The 15,096-nt window shown below is 37.3% G+C and overlaps 1 protein-coding gene across 14 annotated transcripts in view; it reads left to right on the top strand.

Moving 5' to 3' along the window:
- The window catches only part of MEF2C (myocyte enhancer factor 2C), a 139,468-nt gene extending 125,033 nt beyond the window's left edge, over nt 1–14,435 (top strand). For 11 of the 14 annotated variants that reach the window (XM_082783651.1, XM_082783659.1, XM_082783653.1 and 8 more), the window contains 4 exons: nt 150–322; nt 2,545–2,674; nt 3,558–3,693; nt 10,421–14,435. In XM_082783651.1, coding sequence (XP_082639777.1) covers nt 150–322; nt 2,545–2,674; nt 3,558–3,693; nt 10,421–10,742 — 761 coding nt within the window. In that variant the 3' untranslated portion in view covers nt 10,743–14,435. The remainder of the gene's footprint in view (nt 1–149; nt 323–2,544; nt 2,675–3,557; nt 3,694–10,420) is intronic. The other 3 variants (XM_082783656.1, XM_082783654.1, XM_082783655.1) reach the window with 1 other exon arrangement.
- The last annotated feature ends 661 nt before the right edge of the window (nt 14,436–15,096 follow it).

The following is a 15,096-nucleotide window of genomic DNA, read 5'->3' as shown; positions in this document are numbered from 1 at the left end:
TTTTATAAAGACACATTATACAACACTAGCATTTACCTTGACTTGTTGTATATGAAAGTTTTAATGTTCGATCTTAAGAAATACCATTGTGCTTACAATCCTTCTCTCTTTTTTTTTTTTTCCTGGTTTTTCTTTTTCTTTCTTAACAGGAAATGGGTATGGCAACCCCCGCAACTCACCAGGTCTGCTGGTCTCACCTGGCAACTTGAACAAGAATATGCAAGCAAAATCTCCGCCTCCAATGAATTTGGGAATGAACAACCGTAAACCAGATCTCCGAGTGCTTATTCCACCTGGCAGCAAGAATACAATGCCATCAGTGGTAATGCATTTTCAAAGCTTTTTTTTTTTTTTTTTTTTTTTAAATCTCCTTCAGATAAAGTATTTAAGAATTTCAAGGCCTGCTAAGCCAACCAAAATCAGTAGAATAACATTCCACATTCTTGATCGTTTTGTCTTTCTATCTAGATAGCCTTAAGTCTTGACAGTGAGCTGAGGATGTAGGCAGATCCTTTTGACTGCATTTATGAAGCCATTTTTACTTCCTCCCTTTTTTCTATGGACTTGCAAAGTAGGAACTGTGTCCTGCACAGTCTGAACTTCTTCACTCTCCTTCCTAGTAGTCTGGGGAGCCTTCCCTGGATTTATTATAATCCTAAATTTAATCCAAAGTACTCCTAACCTACTATATTTTTCTTAAATATTTAGTCATGCAGACTCTCAGCAGATGACAGGTTAACTACAAATAAATGAATTTGAACTCTATCACTCTGAGCAACAACAGACAAATTTTAGAATGATGAGAGGTAGTACATAGATAAAGCAGGATAAGGCAGAGCAACAAACTGCTCTACCTCCTGCCAGGATTAACAAGATGTAAGCAGGCTATTATGATAGAAGGTTGAATCATGAAGGTATTATGTGAGTATTTTGCAGTTCCCTTCCAAAAGTGGGTTAGTGGTTGCAAGTAAATCTTTCATGAGTGTTTCAACACTAGAAGTGAGCTTGATTAAAAAAAGGATCTTGATGGTAAATTTAAGTGATGCTATAAACACATATTTCTGTTATGTAACAGACACTATTAAAACAACTTCCAAGCTGGCTGCTTTAGCCTGATGCATTATAAATTAACTTTGAACTTCAAACTAAACTCCCCACAAATGGGATGCTGGCTTCTGAGAGGTTAAGTAACAAATAATCTCCTACAAGGCAAAGCTCAAAGTCGACCAAGGCAGTGACAAGCTGTCTGCATTGAATGATTTATTCCAAGGTCCTTAAAAATGATACTTTCCAAGGGAATCTGTGAATGGTCAGGTCTCCTGAAACCAGGTATAGCTACACAGTCTGCAGCCACTCAGGCTGTGGAAGAATTAATGAACTCTTAGAGAAAGACTCGTTCTTCAAGCTGGATAGATTGTCCTCGCAGTTGAGAGAAACATCTCGGTAGAAGGACAAAGAAGAGATCTGTGTTATTTTTCCAGACTATGCTCAGAAATTATTTAATTTGCTGCCCCTCTCAGTTGAAGCTATTCACTAGGCTATAAAATCTGCACCCTGGTAAATATCTACATTCACTGATTTTTAATGCTCCTTTCCTATGCACTCAGTCTGAGGATGTTGATCTGCTCCTGGTAAGTGGTAGTGATGTTCATCCTAATAATGAAACCATAAAATAAAATTAAAAAAAAAAAATGTTATTTTGTATGTTGTATTGATGAAATGGTTGAAGCCAAACTGAAAACATTATAATAGCTATATCATGAACAAAAAAGGTTATCATAATCTTTGAAATCCAGCAATATGGAAGACAAGGTGCAGTTGTTGCACATATTCAAATTACTCGTGCCAATATAAAGCTTTCCTGGTGCTGATGTTTTGCTACCATGTAACCTGGTGCTGCTGAGGATGGCATGGCCTTATTACAACTTTTTGATGGCTCTCTGGACATTTTACCCTGAGACTTCCAGGGTTAGAGCTCTCTGGTGCAGGTTTTGCAGCAAAATGTGCAATGCCCCAGAGTTACAGCGGAACACGTTAGCTGCTGTGGCGCCCAGTGCTCTGTAAGTTTGCTTTATTTCTGCAAAAAACGAAGTGTTCAGAGCACCATCTGCTGGTGAGGGGTCACCACTCAGCAGCCCCAAAGGAGCACAGCAGCCAGGAGGGCCGGGTTTGGGGTTCCTCCCTCTGCCTCCTGTCTCTCCTTTGCATCTGAACAAAAGGGAAGACAATGGGGATGGAGCCTACATATTTCATCAGTTTCTCACACGATCTGTTCCTCTACCCACAACAAAATCAATCTTCCCCGTTTCTAGGGCAGTTACCTAGGAGATACTGATGTAAAGGGTTACTATGGTGACTGCTGGTCTCTCAGAGGCTTGCAAATGATAGGGTTGGCAGAGTTCATAAAAGCCACATGTTAAACGATTAATTCCCAGAAATTTGTACCGGCTTGTGTTTCTTATGCACAAAGCACACCCAGAAAGGTAATGCGCTCGGATGGCTTAAACCCGGTCAATAATATGTTTATTTTACTTACTTTAAAAGAATCAGAGGATAAATAACTCCCAGTCTGCTCAGTCATTGGCTACTCCAGTGGTTTCCGTAGCAACTCCTACTCTACCAGGGCAAGGGATGGGAGGATACCCATCAGCCATCTCAACAACATATGGTACTGGTGAGTATCGGAGCGCCGTGCGAGGGCTGGGGGAGGGAGCAAGATGCTGACAAGTGTCGGCCGCACTGGTAATGAATTAGCTTCTGTTCCTCGGGAGAAGCAGAAGGATTCATAGCTGATGTGCTTTTACACCTCATTTGCTTACTCTCTATCTGTCACTGACTCGAGAGATATCTATTTAAAAGCTAAGTTGTTCAAATAGAAAACTGCTAAAAAAAATACACAAAATAAACTTCTCAAAAAAATACTCAAAAGAAACTTCTCAATCCTCTTCATACAACAGGTAATTTCCTGTAGTTGGGTGCACCTTCCTAAAGTCACAAGGGTAGTGCTAGTGAGCAGTTTCACTGGTTTCAAAACAGAGGTCAGCATCTTTGTGGGCCGTCGCGTAATTACCTGGGAGACTGAAATGAAGCCTCAAAAGAGCCTCAACTTCCCGTTGCACATTGCTATTATATAGATCATGTTGATCTGCAGATTCTGTCCTTCTAGAGAAGACATGCACTGTTCAGACACTGGCTACGCACCAGGTTCTGCAACAAAGACTGTAACCAAGTGTTACAATATTTTTCAACTTTTTGACATTGTCAGAATGCATGTATAGTCACGTTGGTTATATAAAGACTAAGAATTCTTTGGATCTCGCAGACCCAGAAAAAGAGCCAGTAAATTATGGAATAATTATTAGTGCATTATTTGCTACCAACTTAATGAGTTGAGGGAAGAGGAGAGTCTACTTTTTCTGCTGCAACTGGATGTGATTGGTGTAATTAAGATAAAAAGGCTTATAAATTGTCATGTGAAAATTATGATGCAAGTTATTGTTTAATTGCTTCCTCCTTAATTCTCTTTTAATCATTTTCTGTTCTATTTTCAAATCTAGAATATTCTCTGAGTAGTGCAGATATATCGTCTCTCTCTGGATTTAATACAGCCAGTGCTCTTCATCTTGGTTCTGTGACTGGCTGGCAACAGCAACACCTACATAACATGCCGCCGTCTGCCCTCAGTCAATTGGGGTAAGCAGTGTTTTCTTTAAACTACTATATTGTTCTACAATGTCTTCAGTATCCCCAGGAGTCCCAAATATGCAATAAATCAACACAACAGATCAGCACATACTTACTATCTCTAGGAGCTCCATTTCCCCAGACTGGTACAACATATTTCATGAAAAGGTTGCCAGGTAGCTAGAATGGAATATTCTGTGTCTATGACATTTTCTCAGTAGTGGTTATGTTTTACTCTTTATTTTTTTAAATGGCATTTTACCTCACAACAAGGGCAAAACTAAACACTTACCTCGTGCTGTTGTATTTTGCCATTATGCTTTTTATTTCCAGTTACTATAGCACAAACATTTACAATAAACTTGGAATTTTTCCAAATATTTTTAATCAAGTAAGGGTTACAAAATGATTTGACCTGAGATTAAGCCTCAGCCTTATATAAGGCTCCCTCACGTACTCCCTTCTACTCAGTTCTGACATTCAAGTTTCGTTTCTTTGGAAATGTTTTCTGCAAGCAAATAACATAACTAGGTCTAAGAATCAGTAAACCCTTAGAACTCATGGTGGTTTGCCTACGTTGAGGATAGGTGTTCGTGCCCTCTAGTGGCTAATTTCGAGACATTTCTTCCAAGATTGGTGAAGCACACTGCTAAACTGTTTCAATATTTTTAAAAGTCTAAAACTTCACACGGGGAATTTACCTAATGCATTATTGAAAAATAAACCTAATTGCTTATTCAAGTGAATGAGACTAGTAAGATTTTCAAAAATCCTCATATCTGCAGTTTCTGTTGAGTAAGGTTGTAGTTATTCACCAGTATGCTTACATGCTTATACTAAGGTTTGGACAGAGATGTTTGGATTTATCGAGTTTTCATTGTAAAAATACAAACTGAAGCAACTAAAGTATATTTATGAGACAAATTTAATTCTCAAGCATTTGAAAAGCAAAGTTCTTTCCAGAAAGAGGCATTGCACAAGTGCAGTAATTTTTGCAAGACAGTTGCCATAATCTGAAAATATTTAATACTATAAATGTGGTTTAAATTTCAAAATTCGCCTTCTAATTTATCTGACCACATTTTATAACTTACTGTAATTTCTTTACCATGTACAAATAGGTTGAATTTTTAAAGAACAGCTATACAAGTGCCTTAGAAGAAGCATAGACTTTTTGAAACACCACATATATAAGCATACGTGGATACTTTCTACATAAAAACATAAAACTGAAATAGTTGGTGTGTTAGAAAAAGTAGTCTTAATACCTTTCTGCTATGTTTCTTCTATTTTCTTTTTGAGGTTGCAGTGTTTCTGGGGCAACATTTAGGTTAACTGGTCAACTAAAGACATAACATCTCAAATAAATTGAAAGCTCACATGTTAGGTATCAATGTATAACCTTACAATAAGCTGATTGTTTTCAGTGGTGTACCAAAGAATGTAATAAGGATATTTGGTTAACCAAAAAAAAGTATAAATTAAATCCTAAACTAACTACATGCCTTTCCAGATATGTCACACATCATCATCTGTTTCTAATTCATATCACAGAATGCCGAAGTGTAATGGCTGTGGCTGGTGGAATACATTCTGAGTCGCTACTTTTATTATTATTCTTTCAGTGATTTGTAAATGAATTCAGCTATAAAAGCTGCTTCACTGACAGTTCTGATGAAGCCTTCCATGTGTGCAGAAAATCACATGCATTTCTTTACTTTATTTTAGTCACTGAGTTGTACATGCAAAAGGACCTATTCTCTAACTTTTGGATTATTTAAAAAACTTGAAATTGTACAGATCGTATTTAGTCCATGTCAGCCTAAGCTAGAATTAGCAGAAAAATAAGAACAAACACACAAAAGTGTAGTAACCCCCAGGCATTTGAGAAAATGAATGTAGAAAGATTTGACCACCCATATCCTGAGGAAATCTTTCACATGTTGGAAAGATTTGGAAACAGTGAGATGTTTGTTGGTAACATTTAGCTGTAAAGACCTGCAAAAGAACAGTTACTGGAAGAGACAACCCAGTTCTCCAGCAGGTTTTGTTTTACACCGGAGTACAAAGGTGAAAACCAGCTCTACTTCTGCAAGGCACGGCAGAAGTATGTGGTTAGCAATAGAATAGGGGATACTCAGGTACGTTGGCTGGCTCCATATAAGTCCCCCGCTGTTTCAGCAGCACTCTCACAACCATCTTTCAGATAACTGCAGAAGATCTCTACAACCCAGGTCTAACCTGTCACATTGACCCTGCAATTAGCAACCATACCGGTGCCAGTGAGCCTCAGGGAAAGTGTCTGAGATGGGAATAGTTCACTTTCCGTGCTTGTACTAAGCCTGGTGAACAGGACAGAAACATAGAGTAACATCTCTTTTGACGTGACTATGATATTAAAACAAGTCAGACTCTTCAACATTCTAATTAAAAAACAAAGTAGTACTTTTGCAGCTTTTTAACTAGGTCTATGTCTGGAAAAAAAATACACATTAATTCTATTAAAAATCAAAATGTATTCCTCCCAAAACTTAAGGGTTTTGTCTGAATATTGCTTCAACATCTCTCATGTTACAGACAGAAGGTTACATCATTCCTAATTTTGAAATGAATAATCTAAATTCTTTAAACACCAGTCCATTAGATAGAAAATGTTCTCATTCTGTATTTCTCAGTTTAAGAGAGAATCTTTTCTTCCTCAAGTACCATCCACAGTTGAAATTTTGGCTTTCCTAAAATATAAGTGCAGGCATAGAAATGCAGTCAAAGTATTTAATTTTGAGAATCTTCAATATAAACAATTGTTTACGTAAGAGAAGTTTCTCCAAACTTCAGCCAAGCTGAATGAAAGATTTACTCAAATAAATTTATACTGTTGATTTGTTCTGTATTTCTTATCCAGCAAGCTACTTATCAGAGCTACTTTTGATTAGCTCATTGCCAGAGATAGATATGGTTAAATATTTTCTTTAGAACATTTTTACTGAAAAATTTAGATGCAGTGACATTATGTTTTGTGAATTTATGTATCATTTCTGCCAACTTGATTGTTTTGAATGAAAGCCTTAAATATTTCAGATAGAGAATTTTTATTATGCCACCATTGTAAATAAGATACTCTAGTGGTTCAGTTTCATAATATTCTGTGTTTAGAAACTTCCTTTAACAGTGTGGACCAAAAAGTGCGAGTGCTGATCAAAATATCTGGACACAGAAATCGTTATTCTGCTTTTACATTGATCAAAAAATATGAAAAACAAAATAATATAAAAACAAACAAACAAACAAACACAAACCCTTTGCTTCTACCTGAAAGGCAAACGGAGGAGGGGAGGGAAGGTTGCATTACAAACAGGTCAAAAATATCCAGTATTCTCCCAGGTACAGATATAACTAAATTTTACTGTGAATTTTCTATTTCCTAATGAATATATAAATTCATATATATATATATATATATATATATATATATATGAAGCAGAAAGGTACACAGATTTAGAGAAACAAGTTTATAAGGAAAAGGAAAGAAACGTGAGGTGCTTTCTTCCTTTAATTGTCACTGTATAATGTTGAACCTGGATAGGAACCAGCACTTCTCCCATGTGGCTGCTAAATCAACGTCACATTTGCGCTCACGCTGATCGGAGCAGAAACTGCTGTGTAAAATTTAAACTTTACAGGGACAATGAGGAAGAGAAAAGTTACATGTTTTCTTACAGTAAATATAAGGAAACAGATGATTACATCAACAATAACGTATTGTGTGGCACTTAGAGAGTGCTTGTAGTTATACACAATCCTTTAAAGTCATTTGCTTTATTTTCTCTGTGGATTTTCCATATTCAAAACCTGTTTGTTTTTCAATGAACTTAGTGCAGATTTCACGTGATGAAAATAGCACAAGCCAGAACCAAAACTGCGTATTTATATGAAGCCGTTTCTACATTCACACACATGCACTCACCAAAAATAAATAAATAAATAAATAACATAATAAAAAAAAATACTAGTAAAAAGAATTATATATATTTATAATACAGCTTCTATTCAAAATAGAGATCCATTCTCTGCTGAGAACACAGCTTAAAGACTGCACCTAAGTAGGCACTCTTTCACCATTGACTTCTACGTGTAGTAGCAGGTTTCCCTTGCCTGACCTTTCCCTCGATTGACTGTATCAGTTTACATGAGATTCTGGTAAAAACATTTCAGAAAATTTTAACCAAATATATGGATTGCAGCCAACAAAAACAACAAAAAGATAAAAAATTTCAAAATTTCAAAAACAGATTTATCAGGGAAAAAAAAAATCAGACAGAATTTTAAAAGAAAAATAAATAAATAATGCATAGCAACAGCTTAAATAGTTCTATTGTTTAAAACCTAGAAAAAAATAGTCCTTACCTGCCAAAATGTCTTCATAAACCTTTTTTTTCAATTTACAAAAAATGTCCTCAAAATGCAGACCTACCTGTAGTATTTTTAATACTGCCAAAAGCTTTCATGCCAGGTGTTTACATAATGCGTCTCAGAAAGCACAAGGAACCTAAAAAAGAAGGTCTATCAAGATGCATTCTCACATTCACTTCAGAAACACTGTTAAGAAATCAGCATTGCACTGTATCAGTACTAAATCTATTTGTTAGGTAATACAGCTATTCTATTTTTTTGGGGGGGTTGTCCCAGAATAGAATATGAGTAGGGTCCATGTGAACAAAATTGACTGACTAATGCTGTTTTTAACTAGCATGGGTTTTTAACTGTCCCCTGCTTTGCAAAGTGACACATCATCTGGTCACATCAAACACTCCTAGATCAAATCCCCAGGATCCACCATCCTGTATTAAGGCACTTGCAGGTTTAGCTATAAGCTTGACATCCAAAATCATATGTAATCTTATCACACTTGCTAAACCGGCAGCCTGTTTTCCCACCTGAAGTCCTAGCATCTCCAAAGGAACTGAAATTAAAGTCACTGGAAATGAAAAGCAAAAAAAAAAAAAAAAAAACAAAAAACAAAAAACAAAAAAAACAGGAATGTATTTTTGATTCTTGTTCTATTCTTTTCAACATTAATATATTATTTCTCTAGAGTGTAATAACCAAGTTTGATATTTACAGTTTCTTAAATATGTTAATTTTGTAGTTATAAAAGAAAAAGAAAAAAAAAAAAAAGTCCTCTTTGCCAAAAACTGCCTACGTTTGCTCCTGTGAGGGCTATTACTCACATACTGTGTGACGTTGCAAATGCTGACACACTTGTCTGTATAGGAATGAAAGGTAGATGAAAGCAGTTGGAGGCAGAACATCCTGTTTTCTCTGTTGTCTAACAAGACCCATCCATTATTAAACACTGAAATGATTCCTGAAAACAGTATCTGATATCATTTAGTAATAACGCCATAGAGTTCCACTGTAAATCTGTCAAAAAAAAAGAAAATGACATTTTGGCTTTCATCAGTTACAGTAACTGTTGCTTAAGTAAAGCTCAACTCGCAGTCAGTGAGATATTAGAAAAAGTGGAATACCTCAATAAATGGAAAAGACTGCATCTGAACTTATTTTTTGTTTCCTCTACATGTTTAAAAAAAATACTTCTGAATCCAAGTATTTTTTTCTGCTTGCACCTTTGGGTTTAGAGTCTCAGTGAGGCTGAGTGTCCTGTTGTCCCACTGTCTTCAGTATTTCTCACTACTAGAAACCTTGAAATTGTGTCTTTGGGTTAGACTGTATCTTCAGCCTAGCAGATGGTCCCTGAAGTGGATCAATACATAAGACATAGAGGGAAACACACATTCATAGCTGAATTTTATTTAAATATAATAATAATAATAAATAATAAACAAAGTCAGATTTTACCGGTAGGTGGCGACTTTGTACAGAACATTCTGCAGATGCAAGCGATCTCATTTTCTCCCATAGAACTAAAGTACTCACTGGTACCCTGCCTACTTCAAATTTCTTGTGCCGTTACCTGCCCACAAAGATGCACTGAAAGAGAATGAACTCAGAACAGGCATACAGTCTCTGAATACTTTTAGAGTATCAGTTTCTCTTGAATTTTGAACATCCTCTGAGCTGGGTTGTCTGACATGCAAGCACGGCAGCCCTCTGGCATCTTCCACAGCTCTTCAACTTCTCTTTGGGAGTTTATTCACAAATGTTCTGTGTTGAATTAAGAATTAATAGAGCTATAGTATAAAGCCATACCTAAATCCCACCCAGCCTGTGTAATTTTGTAAATGTTAGTCCAAGGACCAGTAAGTTCAACTCTGTTCTGAAAGAGATCAAATGTGCAGGGCCAAAATTTTGGTTTCCGTTTTACATCTGAAGTTTCATGTCAAAATGAACAGGGACAAATGTAATTGAATTGATCCCGGCAAGACTCCATGCCTCCCCTGTCTCACACAGTGCCTACACACACACAAGCATTAACAATAACGAAACCTGCAGGTGGTTCCAACAGTGCAAAGGCTCAGCTTCCCAAATTTGTTGTGACTCTTGAGGAGACAGAGAGAGAGGCCTACTCACAAACCTCAGGCATGCCCCACTCAATCCAACTGTTTTTGTCCCAACGTTTTGGCCTCTTTGTATTTCCAAATTGTGCCCGGAAAAGCGTCCCCGTGCTCTCTGGTACTGCGTGAGCCTTTACACTGGTGTTTTGTGTGAGTGTTTGTGCATTTCCGGGGGCTCCATGCCTCCTCCGTCTGTAACTGGGTTTCCTTTCCTCCTACAGAGCTTGCACTAGCACTCATTTATCTCAGAGTACAAATCTCTCCCTGCCTTCTACTCAAAGCCTCAACATCAAGTCAGAACCTGTTTCTCCTCCTAGAGACCGTACCACCACACCCTCGAGATACCCACAGCACACGCGCCATGAGGCGGGGAGATCTCCCGTTGACAGCTTGAGCAGCTGCAGCAGTTCCTACGACGGGAGTGACCGTGAAGACCACCGGAACGAATTCCACTCCCCCATTGGACTCACCAGACCTTCGCCGGACGAAAGGGAAAGCCCCTCTGTCAAGCGCATGCGGCTCTCTGAAGGATGGGCGACATGATAACATTATTATCTATTAGGTTTTCTTTTCTTCTTCTTTTTTTTTTTTCTTGCAGTGTGTGTGTGCTATACCTTAATGGGGGAGGGGGGGGTCGATATGCATTATATGTGCCGTGTGTGGAAAAAAAAAACAAACAAAAAAAAAAGTCAGGTACTCTGTTTTGTAAAAGTACTTTTAAATTGCCTCAGTGATACAGTATAAGGATAAACAGAAATGCTGAGATAAGCTTAGCACTTGAGCTGTACAACAGAACACTTGTACAAAATAGATTTTAAGGCTAACTTCTTCTCACTGTTGTGCTCCCTTGCAAAATGTATGTTACAATAGATAGTGTCATGTTGCAGGTTCAACGTTATTTACATGTAAATATACAAAAGGAAAACGTCTGCCAGCAATGGCAGGCCTTTACTGAGAGAGAAAGCAGCTGTTATGCAACATATAGAAAATGTACAGATGTTTTGACAGACCCAGCAGTTGGGTGGCCGTGAATCCATGCTAGAAAAAGACTGGGTCACCTAACGTAGTGAAAATGCTTGGAAACATGCAGGCATATCTTTGGAGTATGGCACTCAGTTTAAGAAGGATCAAAGCATTTACAGAGGACCATACTTGTAAAAAAAAAAAAAAGAAAAAAAAAAGAAAAAAAAAGTTGAGTTCGAGGGCTAACATATTTAATTTTAACAAATTCTGGGTCTGCATCACTTATTAAATAAAAAAAAAATATAAAAATATGTACATTACATTTTGCTTATTTTCATATTAAAAAGTAAGACAGAGTTTGCAAAGCATTTGTGGCTTTTGTAGTTTCCTTAAGCCAAAATGTGTTCTTTTTTCCTTGATAGCTTCGCTAATCTTTTAAACAGTCCTGAAGAAAACAGAGGACTTTTTGTATAGAAAGCACTACCCTAAGCCATGAAGAACTCCATGCTTTGCTAACCAAGATAACTGTTTTCTCTTTGCAGAAGTTTTGTTTTTGAAATGTGTATTTCTAATTATATAAAATATTAAGAATCTTTTAAAAAAAAAAAATCTGTGAAATTAACATGCTTGTGTATAGCTTTCTAATATATATAATAATTATGGTAATAGCAAAAGGTTTTGTTATCTTAATAGTGGGGAATTATATTTGTGCAGTTGCACATTTAACTATTTTCTTTCAGTTTTATTTTACTGGGCATACATTTTACAGATCGAAGTCAGCTGTTGAGAGACTGATCTGTAAAAAGTTTGAATTTACCCATGGTGTAACAACTTAAAGTCATTTTAATACAACATTTTACAATCAGTTGAGTGAACTGCGATTCATTGTATATACTGATTAGTTCTTTCATGCTGTTTTGTGCATTGTAACAAGTTGAGGGCCCTTCTACTACTTCACGTCCTGCGTATCTTGTAGATTCCCGTGGGGTAAATGACAAAGCGGCATCGCTTGGCCCTTCCTCACAAGCGAGGCTGGTATTCTGCCTGTTAGAATCGGACGTACAGCTCTCGCGGCTGCCAGTTACCTGAGCGCAGGTGAATGTTTCCAGGAGCAGTAGGGAGAGCAGCGGGCGAGGGATTGGCTCGGCAGTCCCACCTGTTGCCAAGGTGACTCCCCTCTCTCAGATTTAAAGCTTTCAGAGAGACCGACAATTACAGGACCAGTTTGCAGTGCGTGGCTGATGCTGGCGGCCAGGCTGCTGTGTTTTTCTCGGACCTCTGCAGTCATGTTGTCTCACAGCGGGGACGTTGCTGAACAGCGCTGCCCATGCATTTACGCCCTAGAAAGATTTGCTTCGGCATACAGCGCCCGCCTTTTCTCCTGCCTCATATCGTTTCTTCGACTAAAACAGCTTGACCAGAAGGGAAGTATTGTGGTTTTTTTAGTTCCTCTCTTTCCCTCTTGCTTATTAGAAGAAAATGGGATGTTCGCGTGTTTCAGTTTAACCTTTCTGTTGGAGGGAAACTGTGTTCGAGCAACATGTTAGTGCCATAGTAGGACTGTAATCATTCTCTTCTTTCTGAGAGCTGTTTCAGCTCTCGATCACGTACCTTGAGACTCTGATGAAGGACACAGATATGCTGCAACAGGTAAATATCAGCACAGAGCATTGTCTTAGGGGAAATCTACACTCTGTTTCCCTTCTAAACACACAGTTGCTGCACACTGCTCGATGGTAGAGTCTACCTCCCTGTAGCAGCAGATGACTAACAGACTGCAGCGTGCTTTAGGACATACGCTTTTCACTTACCGTGACTTACAGAAGCCTGCCTTACAGGCACTTTCAGCCACGCAGGGGCTTGTGCATTATCTGGAAACTATTTAAGCAGAATACTGTGCTAATAATGCATCCACCATATCTCGCGTAGCGATATGCAGGGTAAAAGAAAAAGATACGCATGTTAAAGAAAAATAAAAAATTTAAAAAAAAAATCGGGAGGGAAATGGGGCCCGTAATTAATTTTAAAACACAAAACTGTTTTTCAAAACCACTTTCTTCACCTTCAAATAAATCTATACTCATATTCTCTTATGAGAATTTTAAACTTTGGTGTGTCAAAAATATGCAAATATATCGCAAATGTACTTTGACATTTCAACAAGAAATACAACTTTATCAGTATTGTAGTAGAAACTTGTCAGTGGGGAAGGGGATTTGGTCTATTGAAATATGAAGAATAGCCATATAAATAGTTTACCTTGCGATTTGCCTCAGCAACGCATGAAAAAGAAAAGATAACATATTTAAGGAAGATGCAGTGTAATATATTACTGCAAGTAACTAAGCGGAAAGTAGCGTGAAACGTATTGCCTGGGCAATGTATATTAATTCTGACAGTGATTTTTATATAAACACAAATAGAATAGAATCACGTGAAAATTAACGCCAGTCATCCCTCTTGTTCCTGCTACTGAGGGCAACTAACACGTACTGGCGAAATTGTGGGGGATAATGCATATTTGCAAACTGATCTAATGATAAGAAGCACAACTTTGATTGTGAAGTCACTTTCTGTAAACTATAACTGTCTACCTTTCTCTGTTCCTTTATCTGTACCTTACCATTTATTGTATTTGCAAAGCTTATTTGGGTTTATTGTGTGATTCCTTTGTATTTAAGGAGTTTGGGGCAGAGCCCTGAAAGAGTATTAACATTTACTTTACCTTAACCCATGCTATATAATGTTTTAGGCAACATTCTTAATTGCAAGTTCAAACACCTGAAGTGGCATTCTAGACATCTGCAAGTATTGTTATAGCTAAGTTAACCTCTATTAAAAGGTGTTGTTGTTTAGTGTTTAATTGCTGGTGACAATTATATGATATACCCAACCTGCACAATCTGTATATTGTACGCATTGAGCCATTCACAGTAAAGCTTTTATCATTTCAGTGTTTTTCAAAAGTTGTGTTTTATAACAAAATGGCTTATATTTTTCCTGGAAGAGGAATTTAGCAGTTTTTAATGAATAATATAAAAATGTCTGTTGTCATCAGATCTTTTTCAGGTAAAGCTAACACAAGAATAAAAGAACTCATAGACTGTTTTCAAGGATGTCAACCCTTTTGTATTGTATGTGTTATCCTATATACCCTCTTTTATCTATAGTCCTAACAGAGCTGTTTTGTTTTCCTTTTTCCTTCGCCTTGAAGGTAAATGCTTTGTAATTTTTTAAAAGCCACTTGAAACCTCAATAAAGGCTGTTGCCTAAGCATGGCATACTTCATCTGTTCCTGTTTGTGCCATCTGCTGTGATGTCGTCAGTTATATGGCATTAATTTCCTGCCACTACAGGTCTCTTGAAGGACTGATGGAACATTGGTGTCTGTTAGAATGCTTCAGACTGTAGATGTAATAAAAGGCTTTTGTTAATATATTTTAACCAAAGATGTGGAGCAATCCAAGCTTTGAGCCACAGACCTTCTGCATCAAAAGGATCCATTTGATTATTTTCATAATCAGGTGTTGCATTTTTACCTTCCCTGTTCATACCTCAGACTGATCCGTACCTCAGTTTGAATCAAAAAGGTCAGTTAAGTAACTCATAAAAAAAAAAAAAAAAAAATTAAAAAAAAAAATTGCAGTACCAGAGTCTTTTGTGGAGTAACTAATGTCAGACCTGGGTTACCGCAGGCATTATACTTGGATTGCTTCAGATGGTTTGTTGTATCTTTTTTTTTCTTTTTTTTTTTTTTCTTCTCTTTCATGGGGATCTGCTTCCATAAAACAATGGTGATAACAAAATAGCTTGTAAATGGGAGCATACAAGCATTTGCAACAAATATTAAAGTAGAGGCTCACAGCGGCATAAGCTGGACTTTGTCGCCACTAGATGACAAGATGTTATAACTAAGTTAAACCACATCTGTGTA

Source organism: Aythya marila (genome assembly GCF_965140915.1).
Source record: "Aythya marila genome assembly, chromosome: Z".
Taxonomy (NCBI): domain Eukaryota; kingdom Metazoa; phylum Chordata; class Aves; order Anseriformes; family Anatidae; genus Aythya; species Aythya marila.
This window is presented reverse-complemented; position numbering and strand designations above follow the sequence as displayed.